Source organism: Anabas testudineus, chromosome 24 (genome assembly GCF_900324465.2).
Source record: "Anabas testudineus chromosome 24, fAnaTes1.2, whole genome shotgun sequence".
Taxonomy (NCBI): domain Eukaryota; kingdom Metazoa; phylum Chordata; class Actinopteri; order Anabantiformes; family Anabantidae; genus Anabas; species Anabas testudineus.
Genome location: NC_046632.1, coordinates 8,462,104 through 8,478,195, shown reverse-complemented (window position 1 = coordinate 8,478,195; position 16,092 = coordinate 8,462,104). Strand labels below are relative to the sequence as shown.

General features: G+C 38.5%; 2 protein-coding genes across 2 annotated transcripts in view; one reads left to right on the top strand and one right to left on the bottom strand.

The window, feature by feature from the left end:
* Window positions 1-6,228, bottom strand: part of nbas (NBAS subunit of NRZ tethering complex) — a 129,319-nt gene extending 123,091 nt beyond the window's left edge. Inside the window, exons 1-6 of the mRNA XM_026341022.1 lie at window positions 6,136-6,228; window positions 5,618-5,669; window positions 5,095-5,131; window positions 3,636-3,713; window positions 2,975-3,022; window positions 1,806-1,849 (exon numbers count right to left, since the gene is read on the bottom strand). Of these exons, the coding sequence (XP_026196807.1) occupies window positions 1,806-1,849; window positions 2,975-3,022; window positions 3,636-3,713; window positions 5,095-5,131; window positions 5,618-5,669; window positions 6,136-6,228 (352 nt within the window). The remainder of the gene's footprint in view (window positions 1-1,805; window positions 1,850-2,974; window positions 3,023-3,635; window positions 3,714-5,094; window positions 5,132-5,617; window positions 5,670-6,135) is intronic.
* Window positions 6,229-6,488: 260 nt separating this feature from the next.
* ddx1 (DEAD (Asp-Glu-Ala-Asp) box helicase 1) lies at window positions 6,489-12,736 on the top strand. Its single transcript, XM_026342085.1, has 26 exons — window positions 6,489-6,547; window positions 6,667-6,718; window positions 6,868-6,931; window positions 7,008-7,037; window positions 7,159-7,255; window positions 7,409-7,456; window positions 7,579-7,662; window positions 7,773-7,856; window positions 7,961-8,037; window positions 8,116-8,188; window positions 8,306-8,382; window positions 8,473-8,587; window positions 8,720-8,858; window positions 9,029-9,089; window positions 9,224-9,322; window positions 9,486-9,575; window positions 9,825-10,013; window positions 10,184-10,235; window positions 10,399-10,545; window positions 10,731-10,822; window positions 10,912-10,984; window positions 11,096-11,168; window positions 11,344-11,386; window positions 11,485-11,580; window positions 11,850-11,970; window positions 12,164-12,736. Exons 1-26 carry the CDS (start codon window positions 6,532-6,534, stop codon window positions 12,292-12,294), a joined length of 2,223 nt encoding a protein of 740 aa, XP_026197870.1. The 5' UTR covers window positions 6,489-6,531; the 3' UTR covers window positions 12,295-12,736.
* Window positions 12,737-16,092: the final 3,356 nt, after the last annotated feature.

Genomic DNA, 16,092 nt, shown 5'->3' with positions numbered 1-16,092 from the left:
AATATTGACAAAAGCCGCAACGGTTTCATTCCGACATTTTTTGTGAGTCTTTGTTTTGTTTTTGTGATGTGTTTGGGGCAGTGTGTGTGTGTGTGTGTGTGTGTGTGTGTGTGTGTGTGTGTGTGTGTGTGTGTGTGTGTGTGTGTGCGTGCGTGAGAATAAATACATGTGCAGAAAATAGGAATAAAAAAAGAAAGTTCCAAGCCCTTTATGTGTAGACTTTTAGTAATAACGGTTTCTCTTAAATAATTCTGATGTCGTTTCTATTTAATTTCACAATCAGCCGTGCAGTTCAGCTGCTACTTTCAGCCAATTTATGTAGTGTTGTATGTTGTGAGAGAGACTGCAGAGTATCGCCATGAATCATTTTCTCGGAAAAAACCTTCAAAACATCTACAAAAGTGAAGAAGAGGTGAAAACTACAGGAAGAGCCGAATTAGACTTTGCCAGAATCTGATTCTTTGAACTGATGAAACCAAGATTAACTTGTACCAGAACGATGGGAAGAGAAAAGTATGGCAAAGGAAACGAACAGCTCACGGTCCAAAGCATACTGTACAACATCCTGTGTCACACATGGTGGAGACAGTGTTAAGGCATAAGAGTTAAGGTTAATTCTGAGGTGTATAGGGCTATACTCTCACTGCTCACATTTAGAAAAATGCAATAAAACTCATCCATAAATAAACCTGATTTGTTCAAGTGCTGCTAGTATGTAGGGATCCTCATCCGGTATATGCATCATAAAATCAAAATCATTAAATCATTAAAACTCTGGCACTGTCCAGATGCTAACTCGCCTGTTGGCATTGTTGTTGTGTATAAATGTGGCTTAAAAGGGGTATCACTGCTGAACCTGACAACCAAAGCAAATCACCACAAACAAACTCTTTTACATTATAATAGTTATTTATTCCACTGCTATTATAAATATTTTTATCAGTTTAGTGTTGAGTAAAAAAAAACAACACCAATAATAAACATGCAAATGTGTTTAACTTCATTTAGTATGATGTTTAAAACCTCCAAACTTATTAATTCTAGTTCGGAATATTTGGCCCTCACCACCCTTATATACATAGCATGCTGTTCTAATAGCTACACAATCAAGCTGAGATGTTTTTTTTTTTTTTTATCAGTCCATTTGCTGTGGCATTTAATAAGTGGCAGTGTGGGGGATGAGGGTGATTATCTGTGATGCTGCTCACAATCTCTCTCACTCATTCCAATTAGCCACCATGGTCCATATGTCTGTTTGAAACTAAATCAAAGTGTGCACATACACACACACACACAACTATAAATATGTAAATTAAGACTATACATTATCGTACAAATGTAGACTTGGTTTTTTGATAGCTGCAGCTACCGAGATGATAAGAAAGGGGACACAAGTAAACGAGGACAGATATTACTAAAGGGCTTTTAAAAATTTAAAAGCAAAAATTTTAATATAAAATTCAAAAAACACAACTGATTTTGCAAGTCTCGGGTCTTCGGCAGGGAGTTCCACCAATTGTATTTCTATTGTCCAGGATTGTATTATGCTGCATTACATTTTATAGTATTATCTCACACAATCTGTATAAATCACTCAAAACCACAGAGTACTTTACAAGGACACACATCGTAACTCTACTAGATCAACTTAAACATAGAGGGCTACGAGCACAATACGCTCAGAGTACTATACAGCAATAACCATCACATTTATAAAGCAGAGTGGGTGTTTAGTGGGGTGAGCTTTGGGGATTTATCTGTCATTTACCGTATGCGAGTGATAAAACAAGTGGAGAGGGTCTTACCCTGGCACTTTCCAATGACTGAGCCAAAGTCATCTCTCACCGACCTGAGGAGCAAACACACAAAGATATAAAGTGAAAAAGGAGTGACATTACACTGCACAACAAGAATACACACACCCAAGGGCACAGCAACACACACACACACACACACACACACACACACACACACACACACACACACACACACACACACACACACACACACACACACACACACACACACACACACACACACACACACACACACACACACACACACACATCTAGGCTTATATGACCTGGTATAAGGTGGGTTATAACAGCCACTGATAGCCTGCCAACTAAAGTAGCTCAATGGATCAAGCAGACAGGGCCTTGAGAGTAGGCAGTGTTTAGACAGACTCTTAACAGAGCTCAGTGGATAAGGCCTTGAGCTGACTTAACACCCACTCACACCAACTGACGCCATGAAGAAAGGCTATAAAACACTCTGTGATTAAACAACAGTAGTGTGAACCACAGGCACAAAAGAAAATCACAATATCAAGCTGAGGCAAAAGCAGAGAGTCTTGATTGCTCTCGATTACAACTGGTCATACATAACAGAAGTCTGGGTGAAGTGAAGAACAGAATAACACTCAGGTGTTAAACACTGATATGTGTTTGAAAATTACTTCTAATTACACAAAGGGCCATGAGGTAAACAGTGCTGTGGGCAGAGACTTCACACAGTTAAATTTGTCTCTTCTAAGGCTCTGTAGGTAAAGACATAACAGTATACCAGGTGTGTTGCTACTGATCTTCATTTCAGTTTAGCTGCTTTGGTCTCTTTCTTTATGCCCTCCCCCAAACACACACACACACACACACACACACACACACACACACACACACACACACACACACACACACACACACACAACCGTACGAGAAAACATTTGTAGTTATACTGGTATTTTTAAAACAAACATTTTATTTTCCATTAAGTACCTAAAGGATGTCACATAACCCTTTTCAACCAATTCTACTGGTACTGATCGTGCTGAGAAAATAGTTAGATACATGTCGAGTCTGCAGCTCTTTTTAAAGAGGGAGATGTGATAAATTAGTCCATTAATTAAAAGGCTTTCTATAATTTGCACTGTCTGAGACAGTGTGTCTCAAACAGTGGAATGGAGTTAAATAATTACCTAATCTCCACACACTGGTCCTGAACCACTGCCAAGAGTTTGCCATTACTGTGGGGAAAACGAAGACAATGGTCAGGAATATACAATAAAAATAAAATAAGACATGAGAGACAACACAGAGCAGAGGGTGAGAGGAACAAATCAGGGAAAAGTAAGTAAACAAATGTCATTATGAATAATATAAATACAAGCAGGAATGGAATAAGGTGATAACACTGGTGACAATGAACAAAAGAAATGTTTTATATGAGTGTGTGTAGCACATCAGTTAGAGATGTGAAAAACTGGAATAAAGGCATAGGGTGCAATAACAATTTGGAGCTTTAATCAGAGCAAATATAGTTTCCCAGGGAATGAAATCAGAAAGAGAGGAGGATAGAAATAAAATGAAAGGATCCAGCACATCAAACTAATGGACATCCAAAGCATCAATTGACCACGCTTAACTCTGTCTAACACAGTTGAATCAATAGCCAATTAAAAACTGCCTTTCTACTTGGTTTGTCTGAGGTAATGAGTACAATTAAATGATTGGTTGAGGGGATACGCAAAGGGAGAGAAAACCAGGAGAGGGGAATGCTTATTTTATGTCAGCAACAAAGTAGCCCACGTTCATGTATTGATCGGAGTGAGTGTGTGTGTGCGTGTGTGTGTCTTGTACCTTGCCAGCACCAGCTGCCAGTTGATCTGTTTGTTTGCTAGGCGGACAAGACCATGGGGCACAGACGAACTGGAGGGGCTGAGGTTCACAGAATCAAACACATAAAAAAGTCAGAGGATTATTTTTCACAAAACATTTGATAACAACTGAGGGACTGAGTTGAGCTGCAGTCCTGTGGCATTACGCTCCAGAATAAATTAACTGACTGTGTCTACAGTGACTGAATGACAAGTGACTAGCCAGTGAAGTGAATGATAAGTAAATAAAATAAACACATAAAACCATGAAAAAGGATCTAGGATTATGTATCATTAGCTAATTACATTAGATCATTATTTTGAATTCAATAAAACCTCTTGTCTTTTAAGTAACGCTTGAAAAATATATTCCATAAAAACAAAAACAAAAATATAGACACAGTCCAGAGGTTATCAGTCAATAACTATGTCCATGAAAACTCCTTTTATTATTTATTTAGGTGAATAAAACAACCAAAATTAAGGTGAGAGGAATTATTCTCACAAACACATATAAAACATATAACATCAAATCATAATTTTTTTGGTTTGAGGCAAATTTAAAATTCATCATTGTATGCTTGGTGAAATTGTATCCTAAAACAAGCCCTTTATTATTTTTAGGAGTTTCTTTTAACTCAACAACAGCCAACAAGGGGCTACTTTTAGCCTTAGGGCGTTTTGTGAATAAAATATAGTTACAGAACTTCATTGTTCTCAGTAATACTTTTTACTTTTTAATTTTTTAATGTGACTATCAATATCAAGTTAATTTAGTTTTGGCATATTAACAATGTCTGCAAATGTATGATTATATTGCTGTTGGCAATCTCACTGTAATTTGGGTTTTTTCACCTTCACCGTTTTTAATTTCACTGTAATTGAATTTAGAAACACATTTAAAGGTACACATAATTTTTGAGGATTGTTTTCATCAGTGAAGTTGCCACGATGGACACATTATTATCACAGCAAAATCCTTAGAAATTTCTGTCATCGTCCCTCAACAATTGAAAACACTACACCAAATGCAGGGTAGTCCAGTTCCTTATATCCAATAAAACATTTTTAAACTACTACAAGAGAACAAGATATGAAAAACAAGCAAGGATACAGGAGTTCTTAAATATTTACCAAGGTTATCGATAGCAAGCTGACCACCTGCTTAAAGGATAAGCAAGCCTTGATACAAGTAAACATTACTGAATTCACTGCAGGTCACATCCGGCCATCTGCTTACACATTCTATCACATAATGTGCAGTGAAGGCCAGCTGAGCGAGGTTGTTATTTTCAAACTCACACTGATTTAACAACACAAAAAAAAACCAACTTATAAAATAAATATATTTCTATTTTGACCACTGTTATGTAGCAGATAGTGCTAGACAGACTTTATTCCATAAACCCACCTAGATTTGGAAAGTAGGCTGATAAACTTACCTGTACCACAAATATTGAAGGATTATGCGGAATGGACCTAAAAGAAATGTATCATAGTTCAGGTTATGGTGCATAATTACAATAAACATGTGGTAATACCTTATTTTGGTAATCAGGGTAGTTACTGTATCACATATTTAGAAGACAGACAAAATGTTTTTCTTCAACAAACAGACACGCTGCTATAATAACAGTCATGCTCATACTGAAATTAACTCTAGTTAAGATACAGTCTTAATAGTTTCTGTTGCCTTTTGTCCATTGTGGTATAAATCTTTACAGTGCTTTTCTAACCTACTTGGCAGCAAAGTGAGAAAACACACAAGATAAATATGAAGGTTGACATGTTGCAAACCAGAAGTTGTCCAGCATTTTTTTTTTTTTTTTATTATTTTAAGAGTGATCACTAACAACTTGGAAAACAGTTATGCTCGTGATCTGGTACCAAATATATATTTAGCGATGAGGCAGATATTTCCCTTTTAATAATACATGTAGCTGTAGCTACAAAAGCACAACTTACCTGTCACCGCTTTTGCAATTAGTGAAGTACTGTGCTCCTTGTTTCCTCGCAACTGCAAATGTTACAAATGATAAAGTAACAGGTGAGCTAATCATTTCTCAAAAAAACAAATCTTTATTTTATTAATTACGTATAATGGCTCGGAAATCGAATAACCATTGATTCACGTCATCTTGTATACGTTTTATTAGTGTTTAACCTTAGTTTGAAATAGAAAATACACCGTAAGGCTAGCTAGCTGAAGTGACTTTCAGTGTTTCCTCCTGCAAACCTGACGAGTTCAGTGCACGTCTACAAAAACCACAACAAAAACACTACACTGTCATGTGAAACTGTGAGATTGTAGCTGTCCAACAAACAGCGGTGTCTATGTAATAGTTATGTGCTACGTGGCTCTGAGCGGCTGAACCCATGGAACTTAGCATAATTGACTTTCGGCATCCATTTCTACGAATACATATTTAACACAAAGCCTACAGGGTGGACTAAAAATGAATAAAAGTGGAAGTCCCACTAACCTGAGTATCTGTCTCTGGTGGCCATTCAGTAATAACAAGTAAATCGTATAAAATGTTTTCATCTTCGCCTTCAATCAGACTTTCTTCAGCCATGTTTGCGTCGAGCAGCTGTCAAAAGTCTACGGTGGTCAGCACAGGACAAAATATGTCCGGAAGCACGTTGAGAAAATGATCGAATTGAAACGATTCAATGTCCTGATGTTGCATACATGATGAAATCACAGAAATGCGTGTTTCTCAAATTCACACTGTAAGCTTGTAAGGTTATATGGTTGTACTTTTTTAAAATACTATTTAACTACCCGGAACCAATATTATTGTTCCTGAGGCTGCTGGGTCTGTCGGCTGAACACGTTGCATCGCACATCCGGTTGCGTTGCACTCGTAGCAGCAGTAATGGCAGCGTTTTCTGGTAAGAAATTGATGTTAACTTCTTTATATTAACACTGCCCCTCATAATTTACGTCAACATTAAACCACTTTTAAATCTGCATACGCATACGGAAGCATGAAATATTTCTTGTTTCACAGAAATGGGAGTTATGCCTGAGATCGCTCAGGCTGTTGAAGAGATGGACTGGCTGTAAGTCTGCCTACAAACCTCTGTATAATAATAACACCCACTCCTGCCTTTAGTGTTACAGTTCTTCATAATGTTTTTACCTGTTAGCTCTCACTGTGAGCCAGTAATGGTCGACACTGAACTCATTTGTTTAAATCATTGAATTTCAGGCTACCCACTGACATCCAGGCAGAGTCCATCCCCCTTATTCTTGGTGGAGGAGATGTACTTATGGTAAGTTGTGTTTTTTTGTCTGTACGTCTCAAACTCAAGATTTGCACACTAATTTACAAATCTTTTCCTTTTGTAGGCAGCAGAAACTGGAAGTGGTAAAACAGGAGTAAGTACAGTGTTGTTTTAAAACACAAATTTATCTCTGCAGTTAACATTTAACTTGTTTTGAAGGCACATTTAAACATGATTTCAAAAAGTCTACAGTAGTAAAATGTTCTTTTCTTCAGGCCTTTAGTATCCCACTGATCCAGATCGTGTATGAAACCCTGAAGGATCAGCAGGAGGGCAAGAAGGGAAGGGCCTCTGTCAAGACTGGAGGAGCTAGTGAGAACCACTTTATATGTGTGGCCAATATGCCACTAAAAATATGTATATAATAACAGACAGAACTCTTTTTTTCTGTATCACCCACCTTAAAAGCAGTAGTCTGTGCTCTGCAGATGTTTGACCTCCTTTTGTTTTGTTTTTTTATCTCAGTATTTAATACTTGGCAGATGAATCCTTATGACCGCAGTCCTGCTTTCGGTAAGAGCTGAAAAAGTAGTAGTTATACATCACAGCATGGGGCATTAGATTAACATGTTTTAATGGTACACATGTCTTTCATAGCCTCTCGTCATTGTCACTTTTTGTTTCTACCTGTACAGCAATTGGTCCAGATGGACTGTGCTGCCAGAGCAGGGAGTTTAAAGAGTGGCATGGCTGTCGCTCTACAAAAGGAGTCACCAAAGGTGTGTAATGAATAAAAGTTGATGATGATGGTTGAGATTCACTCAATACAGTATGTGCATTTCATAGGGAACAAAGTAAATACAGTGAAAACATGCCTTTCATTGTCCAGGGAAGTTCTGTTATGAGGTGACCTGCCATGATCAGGGTCTGTGTCGGGTTGGCTGGTCAACCAGTCAGGCTGCGCTGGATTTAGGTATGCTGTCCTGCTTTTCATGATCTTTACACTGAAAAAGTATCTTCTTTTTCTAAAAGAAATAATAAAAAGAATAATCAATCTTGACCTTTTGTTTTTTACAGGAACTGACAAATATGGTTTTGGATTTGGAGGGACTGGAAAGAAATCCAACAACAAGCAGTTTGACAGCTATGGAGAGGTAACAGTTAGTGTATGACCATAGTATTCAAATAAAAGTAAGGATCATTTACAAATGTGTTACGTTGCTTCTTTGCAGGAGTTTACTATGCATGACACTATTGGATGCTACCTGGATCTAGAGAAAGGCCAAATTTCCTTCACCAAAAATGGTGCGTTCTCACTAGCTATAATTTATCAGTATCACAATTATGAAAGATCTCTGTGGTTAAAGGGAAATATCAATTATTTATATTTCTTCCTCCTTTGTATTTGTTTTCCTCTTCCAGGTAATGACTTGGGTTTGGCTTTTGAGATCCCTCAAAATCTGAGGAATCAGCCTTTCTTTGCTTCCTGTGTGCTCAAGGTAACTTTAGCAAACACTTCAAAACAAGTGTGGAAACAGACCAACAGGTGCTGGGTTGCCACCATACATATTTGCTCATTTGTCTTTTAGAATGCAGAGCTAAAGTTCAACTTTGGAGGAGAAGACTTTAAACATCCACTAAAGAGTGGATTTGTTGCTTTGGATCAAGCACCGGAGAGTGACACAGTCAAGTCTAGTCAGACAGGTGTGTGGATTCAAACTCTATTTCAGATGTCTCCAGCCAGTGTACTGAAAGCAGATTTTTAAAAACCCTTACCCTGCCTTTGCCTTGTACCTTGTAAGTTGCTTTGGATAAAAGTTGCTTTGTTTTTTGCAGGCACTGCTAAAGTTAGTCAGGTGAAGGTGTCATCCAACGCACCTAAAGCCCTAATCATCGAGCCTTCTAAGGAATTAGCTGAGCAAACTCTAAACAATGTCAAGCAGTTTAAGAAATATGTGGATAACCCCAAACTCAGGTACGTCTGTTTCCCACAGAATATATAATTTCAATTTTTTTGTTACTCGGTGTGCTGTGTATGTTCTTTCTTAGTATAATTGTAATGCCAACTTGAGGCCAGCAGGTGGAGCCAGTGCTCAGGTTAAAAATTTCAGAATCTGGGCAAAATGTTTTAATCTGTCACTGCAGGGAGCTGTTGGTGATTGGTGGTGTGGCTGCCAAGGAGCAGATGGCATCCTTGGAGCAGGGGGTATGTGACAAACACAGACATTTATTGGTTTTAGTTAATGTTTCTCAGTTACGAGTTCAGTTGTTGCTAACAGAAAATGAATCTGTTCATCATTTCTGCCCTCTGTGTGTCATCCTTACGTTGTGGTTTATCAGGTTGATATTGTGGTGGGAACACCCGGCAGACTGGACGACCTCATATCCACTGGAAAACTAAGTCTGTCACAAGTCCGCTTTCTGGTCATGGATGAGTGTGTAAGTTCAACACATCTATTACAATTTAAAACTCCTTAGTTCCTGTTAAATCAGAGGCACTGTCTACAGTCTAAAATGTACAAATGCTGCTTAATAATGATTACTTCCTATCATTTCTGGCCCAGATGCCACTAACCTTTTTGTTTGGATTCTGTGTCCTCAGGATGGCCTCCTGTCAGCTGGATATACAGATTTCATCAACAGAATCCACAACCAAATCCCACAGGTTACCTCTGATGGCAAGAGACTGCAGGTAACACTTAAGTTGCACTGAATGTGTAACAATACCCAACACAATGATCCAACTTCTTTTAAACGGCAGTCTATGCACAATGCACTAATTATAACTATATCACAACAATGCAAATCCATAATGCTATTGTTATTTTTTTCTATATAAAGTTTAGATTTTGTAACTTCAGAACATTACACAGAGGCTGTTTGTGCGTGCATACTGTGTTTACACATCTGATGTTGATAATATTTAAAAAATTTTCTCCAGGTGATTGTGTGCTCAGCCACTTTACATTCATTTGACGTAAAGAAGTTGTCTGAACGCATCATGCATTTTCCCACGTGGGTGGACCTTAAGGGGGAGGACTCTGTTCCAGAGACTGTCCATCATGTGGTCGTGCCTGTTAATCCTAAGTCTGACCATCTGTGGGAGCGCCTGGGCAAGAACCACATCCGGGTGAGTTCCATGTTCTTCACAGGGACACACTTAAAGGGAGAAGAAGCATCAGTGTTGAGTATTATGTTGGTAAATTTTGCTATATTTCAAACCTGCTTATCAGAATGAAGGTTTGTCAGTGTATTGATGCTTTTCTTCCTCTGCTCTGTTTTGTTTTTTTCTGTGACTAGACTGATGAAGTTCACGCCAAAGACAACACCAGACCAGGAGCTAATACTGCAGGTAATTAGCCCTCTAATCACGTTATGATTTGTCAGATCAACTGTTTTTATTAGATGTACCTCAAGAAGGTTTTAAATGTCATACAAAGATGTCAATTTGGCATTATCCTTACATAGTCATGAACAAGGCCTTGATGGCAAAAATGTGTATCTGTGCATTTTAGAAATGTGGTCAGAGGCCATCAAAATGCTGAAGGGCGAGTACACAGTTAGGGCCATCAAAGAACACAAGATGGACCAGGCCATAATCTTCTGTCGCACCAAGATCGACTGCGATAACATGGAACAGTACTTCATCCAGCAAGGAGGAGGTAGGCGGCATCAGTGCCATGTAGATAGTACTTAGTACTTAGTAGATAGTACATTCAGCCATGAAAAGGCAGAAGCTTTGAAAGTAGGGGGCATCTCAGCACACAAAAACAGAAACAATCTATGCAAGAAGTGTCTTTAGATTCAACAACTATAATCCTCACTCAGTGTTGGTCTTTTTCTTAAGGTCCAGACAGTAGAGGCCACCAGTTTTCTTGTGTTTGTCTCCATGGTGACCGTAAGCCCAATGAGCGGAAAAATAATTTGGAGCGCTTCAAGGTAACACAATTAAGAACTTAATCAATGTTGTCTGACTACAATACTGTTTACCCTATTAAACAGTATTTGACAGTCATGTTTGTTTGCAGAGAAAAGAAGTGAGGCTCCTGATCTGTACGGATGTTGCCGCCAGAGGAATTGACATTCACGGAGTTCCTTATGGTAAGAAAATTATAAAACTACATTAACTTTCTAAAAGAGGTATTTTGTTTATTGTATTCGTGTCCATTTCTAGCACTAGTTGTAGAAGTTTTGTTTTTTTTCCTCCCCCAGTTATTAATGTCACCTTGCCAGATGAGAAACAGAATTATGTGCATCGTATTGGCAGAGTTGGAAGAGCTGAAAGGTAAGTATCGGTATACAGTGTGTGTGTGTGTGTGTGTGTGTGTGTGTGTGTGTGTGTGTGTGTGTGTGTGTGTGTGTGTGTTAGGGACGTGTGAAGAGTCGGAATTATTCTTATGTTACGTGATTTTTGTCTCACAATATTTTACTTAAAGGCAATAAACACTTTTAACTTTCAGAATGGGTTTGGCCATCTCCTTGGTTGCTATGGAGAAGGAGAAGGTAGGCTGGATGACAGAAATACACTAATTACTCATTTTTATTAAGCATAGTTTAATCATGCAGAAGCTGAGTTGACACAAATCTTTCCGTGTTTGCAGGTTTGGTACCATGTTTGCCCAAACCGAGGCAGAGGTTGCTACAACACCCGACTTAAGGAGGATGGAGGTTGCACCATCTGGTACAATGAGAAGGAGGTGAACAAAGACTCAAATTGATTAAAGCTGGAGCAGCAGATAAAATGTTCTGTTTGAATTATGACATAGTCACAGATTCATTCGAGGGCTTATTTTAATGAGCAGGAGATTTAGGCATTTGTTATCTTGGCAGAAGAGTCGCCCTTCGGTTTGCAGGGTGTGTCAGGTGTTTAATCTACTACATTTATGGTGAAACCCTAGTTTCTATAGCAGAAGCACACACACTTTTGTCCCTATAACAATCCAGCATCCTTGTTCTCTGATCCCAGCTCCTGTCAGAAATTGAGGAGCATCTTAAATGCACCATCACCCAGTGCGAGTCCGACATAAAAGTACCTGTGGATGAGTTTGATGGAAAGGTCACCTATGGTCAGCGCAGAGCATTGGGAGGTAAGAGTGAAAGAAGAACGGAAAATAAAGCCACTAACTGCCTAAGACATGACTCCAGCAGCAGCAACCGATCAGTTAATATGTATAATTACCTCATATAGCATTATAACCTGATATGGCAGTATAGATATAGATGTTTATTACATCAACTTTTATGCTGAGCTTGACCATCAGACATGTTAATTTTACCCAGGTGGTAACTACAAGGGTCACGTGGATGTTCTGGCCCCAACAGTCCAGGAGCTAGCAACCCTCGAGAGAGAAGCCCAAACCTCCTTCCTCCACCTGGGATATCTGCCCAACCAGCTTTTCAGAGCTTTTTAAACAAACCGCCACATCACTTAACTGTGAAATCAAAGAGAAGAATAAATAAGTAAATTTTCAGATACAAAGTCTTCATCCAATAAACACAAGTTCAAGTTTTCATTTCCGCTCAGACATAAATATATATACATATCTCATAAATAACTTACTTGATGGATATCAAAACATGTCAAAATGCCAGCATTACACAATGTATCCCAGTCGTGTAATGTTATTATTGAGAATGGGTCTATTGAGGCTGTTGCTCTCCTTATTTTAAGAGACCCCCATTGCACTGTACATAACTTGACGGTTGATGTAAACACTAATGCAATGCCTAATTTGTGGGATTTTTGGTTTTCTTTTCTGATATAGCTGAATGAAATATTTAAGTTCCCCTATTGAGTGATTGGCTGAAAAGCATTTTCTTTTCTGAAATAAACTAGATGGCTGTTCAGACTCAGACTGTTCCTTTTTTTTTTTATGAATTCATTGTTGTGTTCATTGTTTTTAAGAAAACATAAGCAAATAGGGGATCTATGGTTAGAGTAGTTATGGAAAAACAAATTTCAAATCATATTCTTACTTTTCAAATGTTTCAACTTGGAGCCTTGGTCAGGAAGGCAGAAATTAAGAAATACATGAGCCTCTATTGAGTAAAATGTTGGCAAGCAGGAGTGGTTGTAATGACACTAGAGTGGAGAGAGACAGCTGGATTCATCCAAACATTTCTCTCTAACCTGCTCTGACTCCCACAATTTGTGCTCTTCATGCCTCATTTTACTTTAAAATGTAGAAAACTTGAGCTCATTCAAACAGTGAAGCTATGGAAGCAAACTGAGTCACACAAAACGTACTGTGAGACTCGTGTGTGTGACAAAGTCTGCCGACTAACTCTCTATTACAAAACTGAAGACAAACTGACCACAACCCTGACATGTGCATCTCAGCCTAATCGCCGTTTGAACCTGTGGTAACTAAGCAATTAACATCACTATGGCAACACACACCTCTTTCTGTTAAACTCTGTATCATCTTGCAACTTTTTGATGGCAACACAGGGATTCAACTCACATCTTTAACTAACTATTCCATCTCATTAAAGGTTCATCATGTTTTCCTTTGACTAATGTTGCTGGAGTCATTTCAGTTGGTGGATTCTTAACAGACAGGACACACACATAGACTTGAACAAGCCTCTGAAAAGAAGATCAAATCCACCTATCATCTGAACATGTGTTCAGATGATAGGTGGATTTTTAAGTGTCAACCTTTTGTTTACATTTTTTTTTCTTTTTGCTATTGTTTCAGTTCTTATGTTGACTCAATTACTGAGTGCTATGGAAACAAGCATTAACAAATATTCAAAGTTGTGTCTCAAAGACATAGCCTTGACCTCCTCAGTGAATCACCTGCCCCAAGCTCCACCTATGGCCAAGATCGAGAGATAGCTTCATAAACTAGTGCCAGTGCTAGTGGATAAAGCACAAATAATGTGTTGTTGGGAGCTGTGCAGTACATTGCAGAGCAAAACTCCTACATGTACTGGTAAAGTAAGAGCTTTATGGGTAAAAGTACCCAACAACATGGGAAAATATAAACATAAAATATATTTGTGTGTGCAAACCACACAGATACTGCCATCGACAGCTTCAATAATCTGGGACAGTTTAAGGCAGGACTGGTTCTGGATCAATACCAATTCTTTCTCTGAAAGCTTGATATCGACTGTCGTAGTTTGATAGTATGTTTCTGTTGCAGTTTAATGCTGCAATGTGTGACAACGACACCACCTCTGTGTGCATGGTTTTCAGAACAACCCAGATATGGATGAATCCAGCGTTGGTTGTTCACAGGCTCCAATCAAAGACCAAAATGTGGGGCCCCCTGCTGACAATGAACAGAAAAATTAGCTTGAATTATGGCTCTGGAAGTTGTGGGTTAGTCAGATTGAGCAAATCCAAAAGATAAACTGGACAGCCATGTTCTCAAAGAGATCCTGGATGTGTAAGTAAACTATAAGTTGTATCTGCTGTGCTGACAGGAGAAAGAAAGGAAACGATAGAAAACAGAAAGTACCACACTGCCAAGGTGGTAAAACTAAAGACAAAAAAGCAGAATAGTGGAGCTGGCTAAATCTAATTTGACCAAGATGTGACATCAAAATCAGTAGACAAAGGAAACTGGACTTGAACTATTGACTAGAGCTGTAGTGAAATATATAAATTTGTAACTGAAAAGAAGGCAGGACACTATTTTCCAAGTGCTGTGTATGACGTCCTTAAATATAACTTTGATCTCAGCTCACAACATTACATGCGTTGGGAATTTACCATCAGTATTGCATCCAAAGTTAAAACCATGGTCAGAAATCGAAACAAAGGACACAAGGAGTGCAAATAATCAACCTTGGCACAAAACAGACAAGACAAGAAACCTTGCACATCCTTCCTGGAAGAACCAGTCAAAACCAATAAAGAAGGTACAAGTGTGCAGCCAGTGCTACGAATCAGATATGAATGAAACTAAGAACCTCACAGGTCCTTGAGCAATAATGCAGATCAGTGCAGGGCCTGTGGATAAAGGTTGTGACAGTTTCCAGGGAAACATGCAGATTAAAGAGGAGAAATGTGATCCAAATGAAACCAAAACTGAACTATAAAGTATGCACAGTGTGAAGATGTCAAAATGAAGTCAGACACTTCCTATGTGTAGTAAGTATTTAGTCCCAGGTGACCCTGCACAATCTCTTGGGTAGACTTTTTTAATTGCATGTCAAAACTCTGAATGTAGCACGAAATGACGTTCAGAAGCTCAGGCTGTCCAATGTATGTCCAAACACGGATGGTGGGGGCGGCACGTAGGTGGTCACAGTTGGAACAGCATGAATTCAGAAATAATCCATGGTATGTCAGCTGTATGTCAGGACAGAGAGAGTACACTGATCGAAGAAGAGCAAGAAAATGTGCCAGTCGAGTCACACAGGTATGAAGTCATTTCTAACAAATAAAATACAGAGAAATAGAGATTGATTGAGGTTTGAAAGGCGTTATCTTCATTTTAGTGGAACCTTCTTTTAGTGCATGCATTAAATGACATGTAGCTCAAGCTAAAACATGTTTAGTTTACAGCCATTTGTGCTTTAAAAAGTTATTGCTAAACAATGAAGTTGTGCGTTCAAAGTCTGAAAAGATGGATGGAAGTGATCACGTGACTCAAAGTCTTTTATGTTACAATGTCTTTTTCTGACCTGATGAATGGTCGAGCTTTTGTATTAACTCAAACTGGAATTAATAATTACAAAGGAGTATTAACATTTCATGACCTGTGATGTAAAGGTGGTAAAGTCAAGTGTATTATTACTTGAATAATTTTTTGCTGTTTTTATACTTTACTTATAAAGTTGTGAAAGCATCTTGTTTCTCACTCTGTGAGTGAACCCACGCAAATATTTTATATCATTAACATCTTACATTCAGTCCTGTGTTGCCGAAAATAGTATTGAATCATGCAGAAATGAACTTCAAATAGAATATGATTTACACATACATACCACAGTATATATCATATGCCTGTAACTTACTTTACTTAGTTTTTTTGTGTTCTTTTCATTTAAATTTGCACAAGCTCCCTCATCCTAAACCCTGCACTTGTAATACTTGTGTTGATCTGTTGGTGCTGCTCAATGCCAGCAGTTTTCCTGTTCTTCTATACCAGGGGGGGGCAGCTAAGACCTTTTGGACTCTACAAACCTCCTAAATCAGGGACCTGCAATTGACCAAGGCCAAGTGCATCTCAGAAGAATTTGCTCCTCTTCTG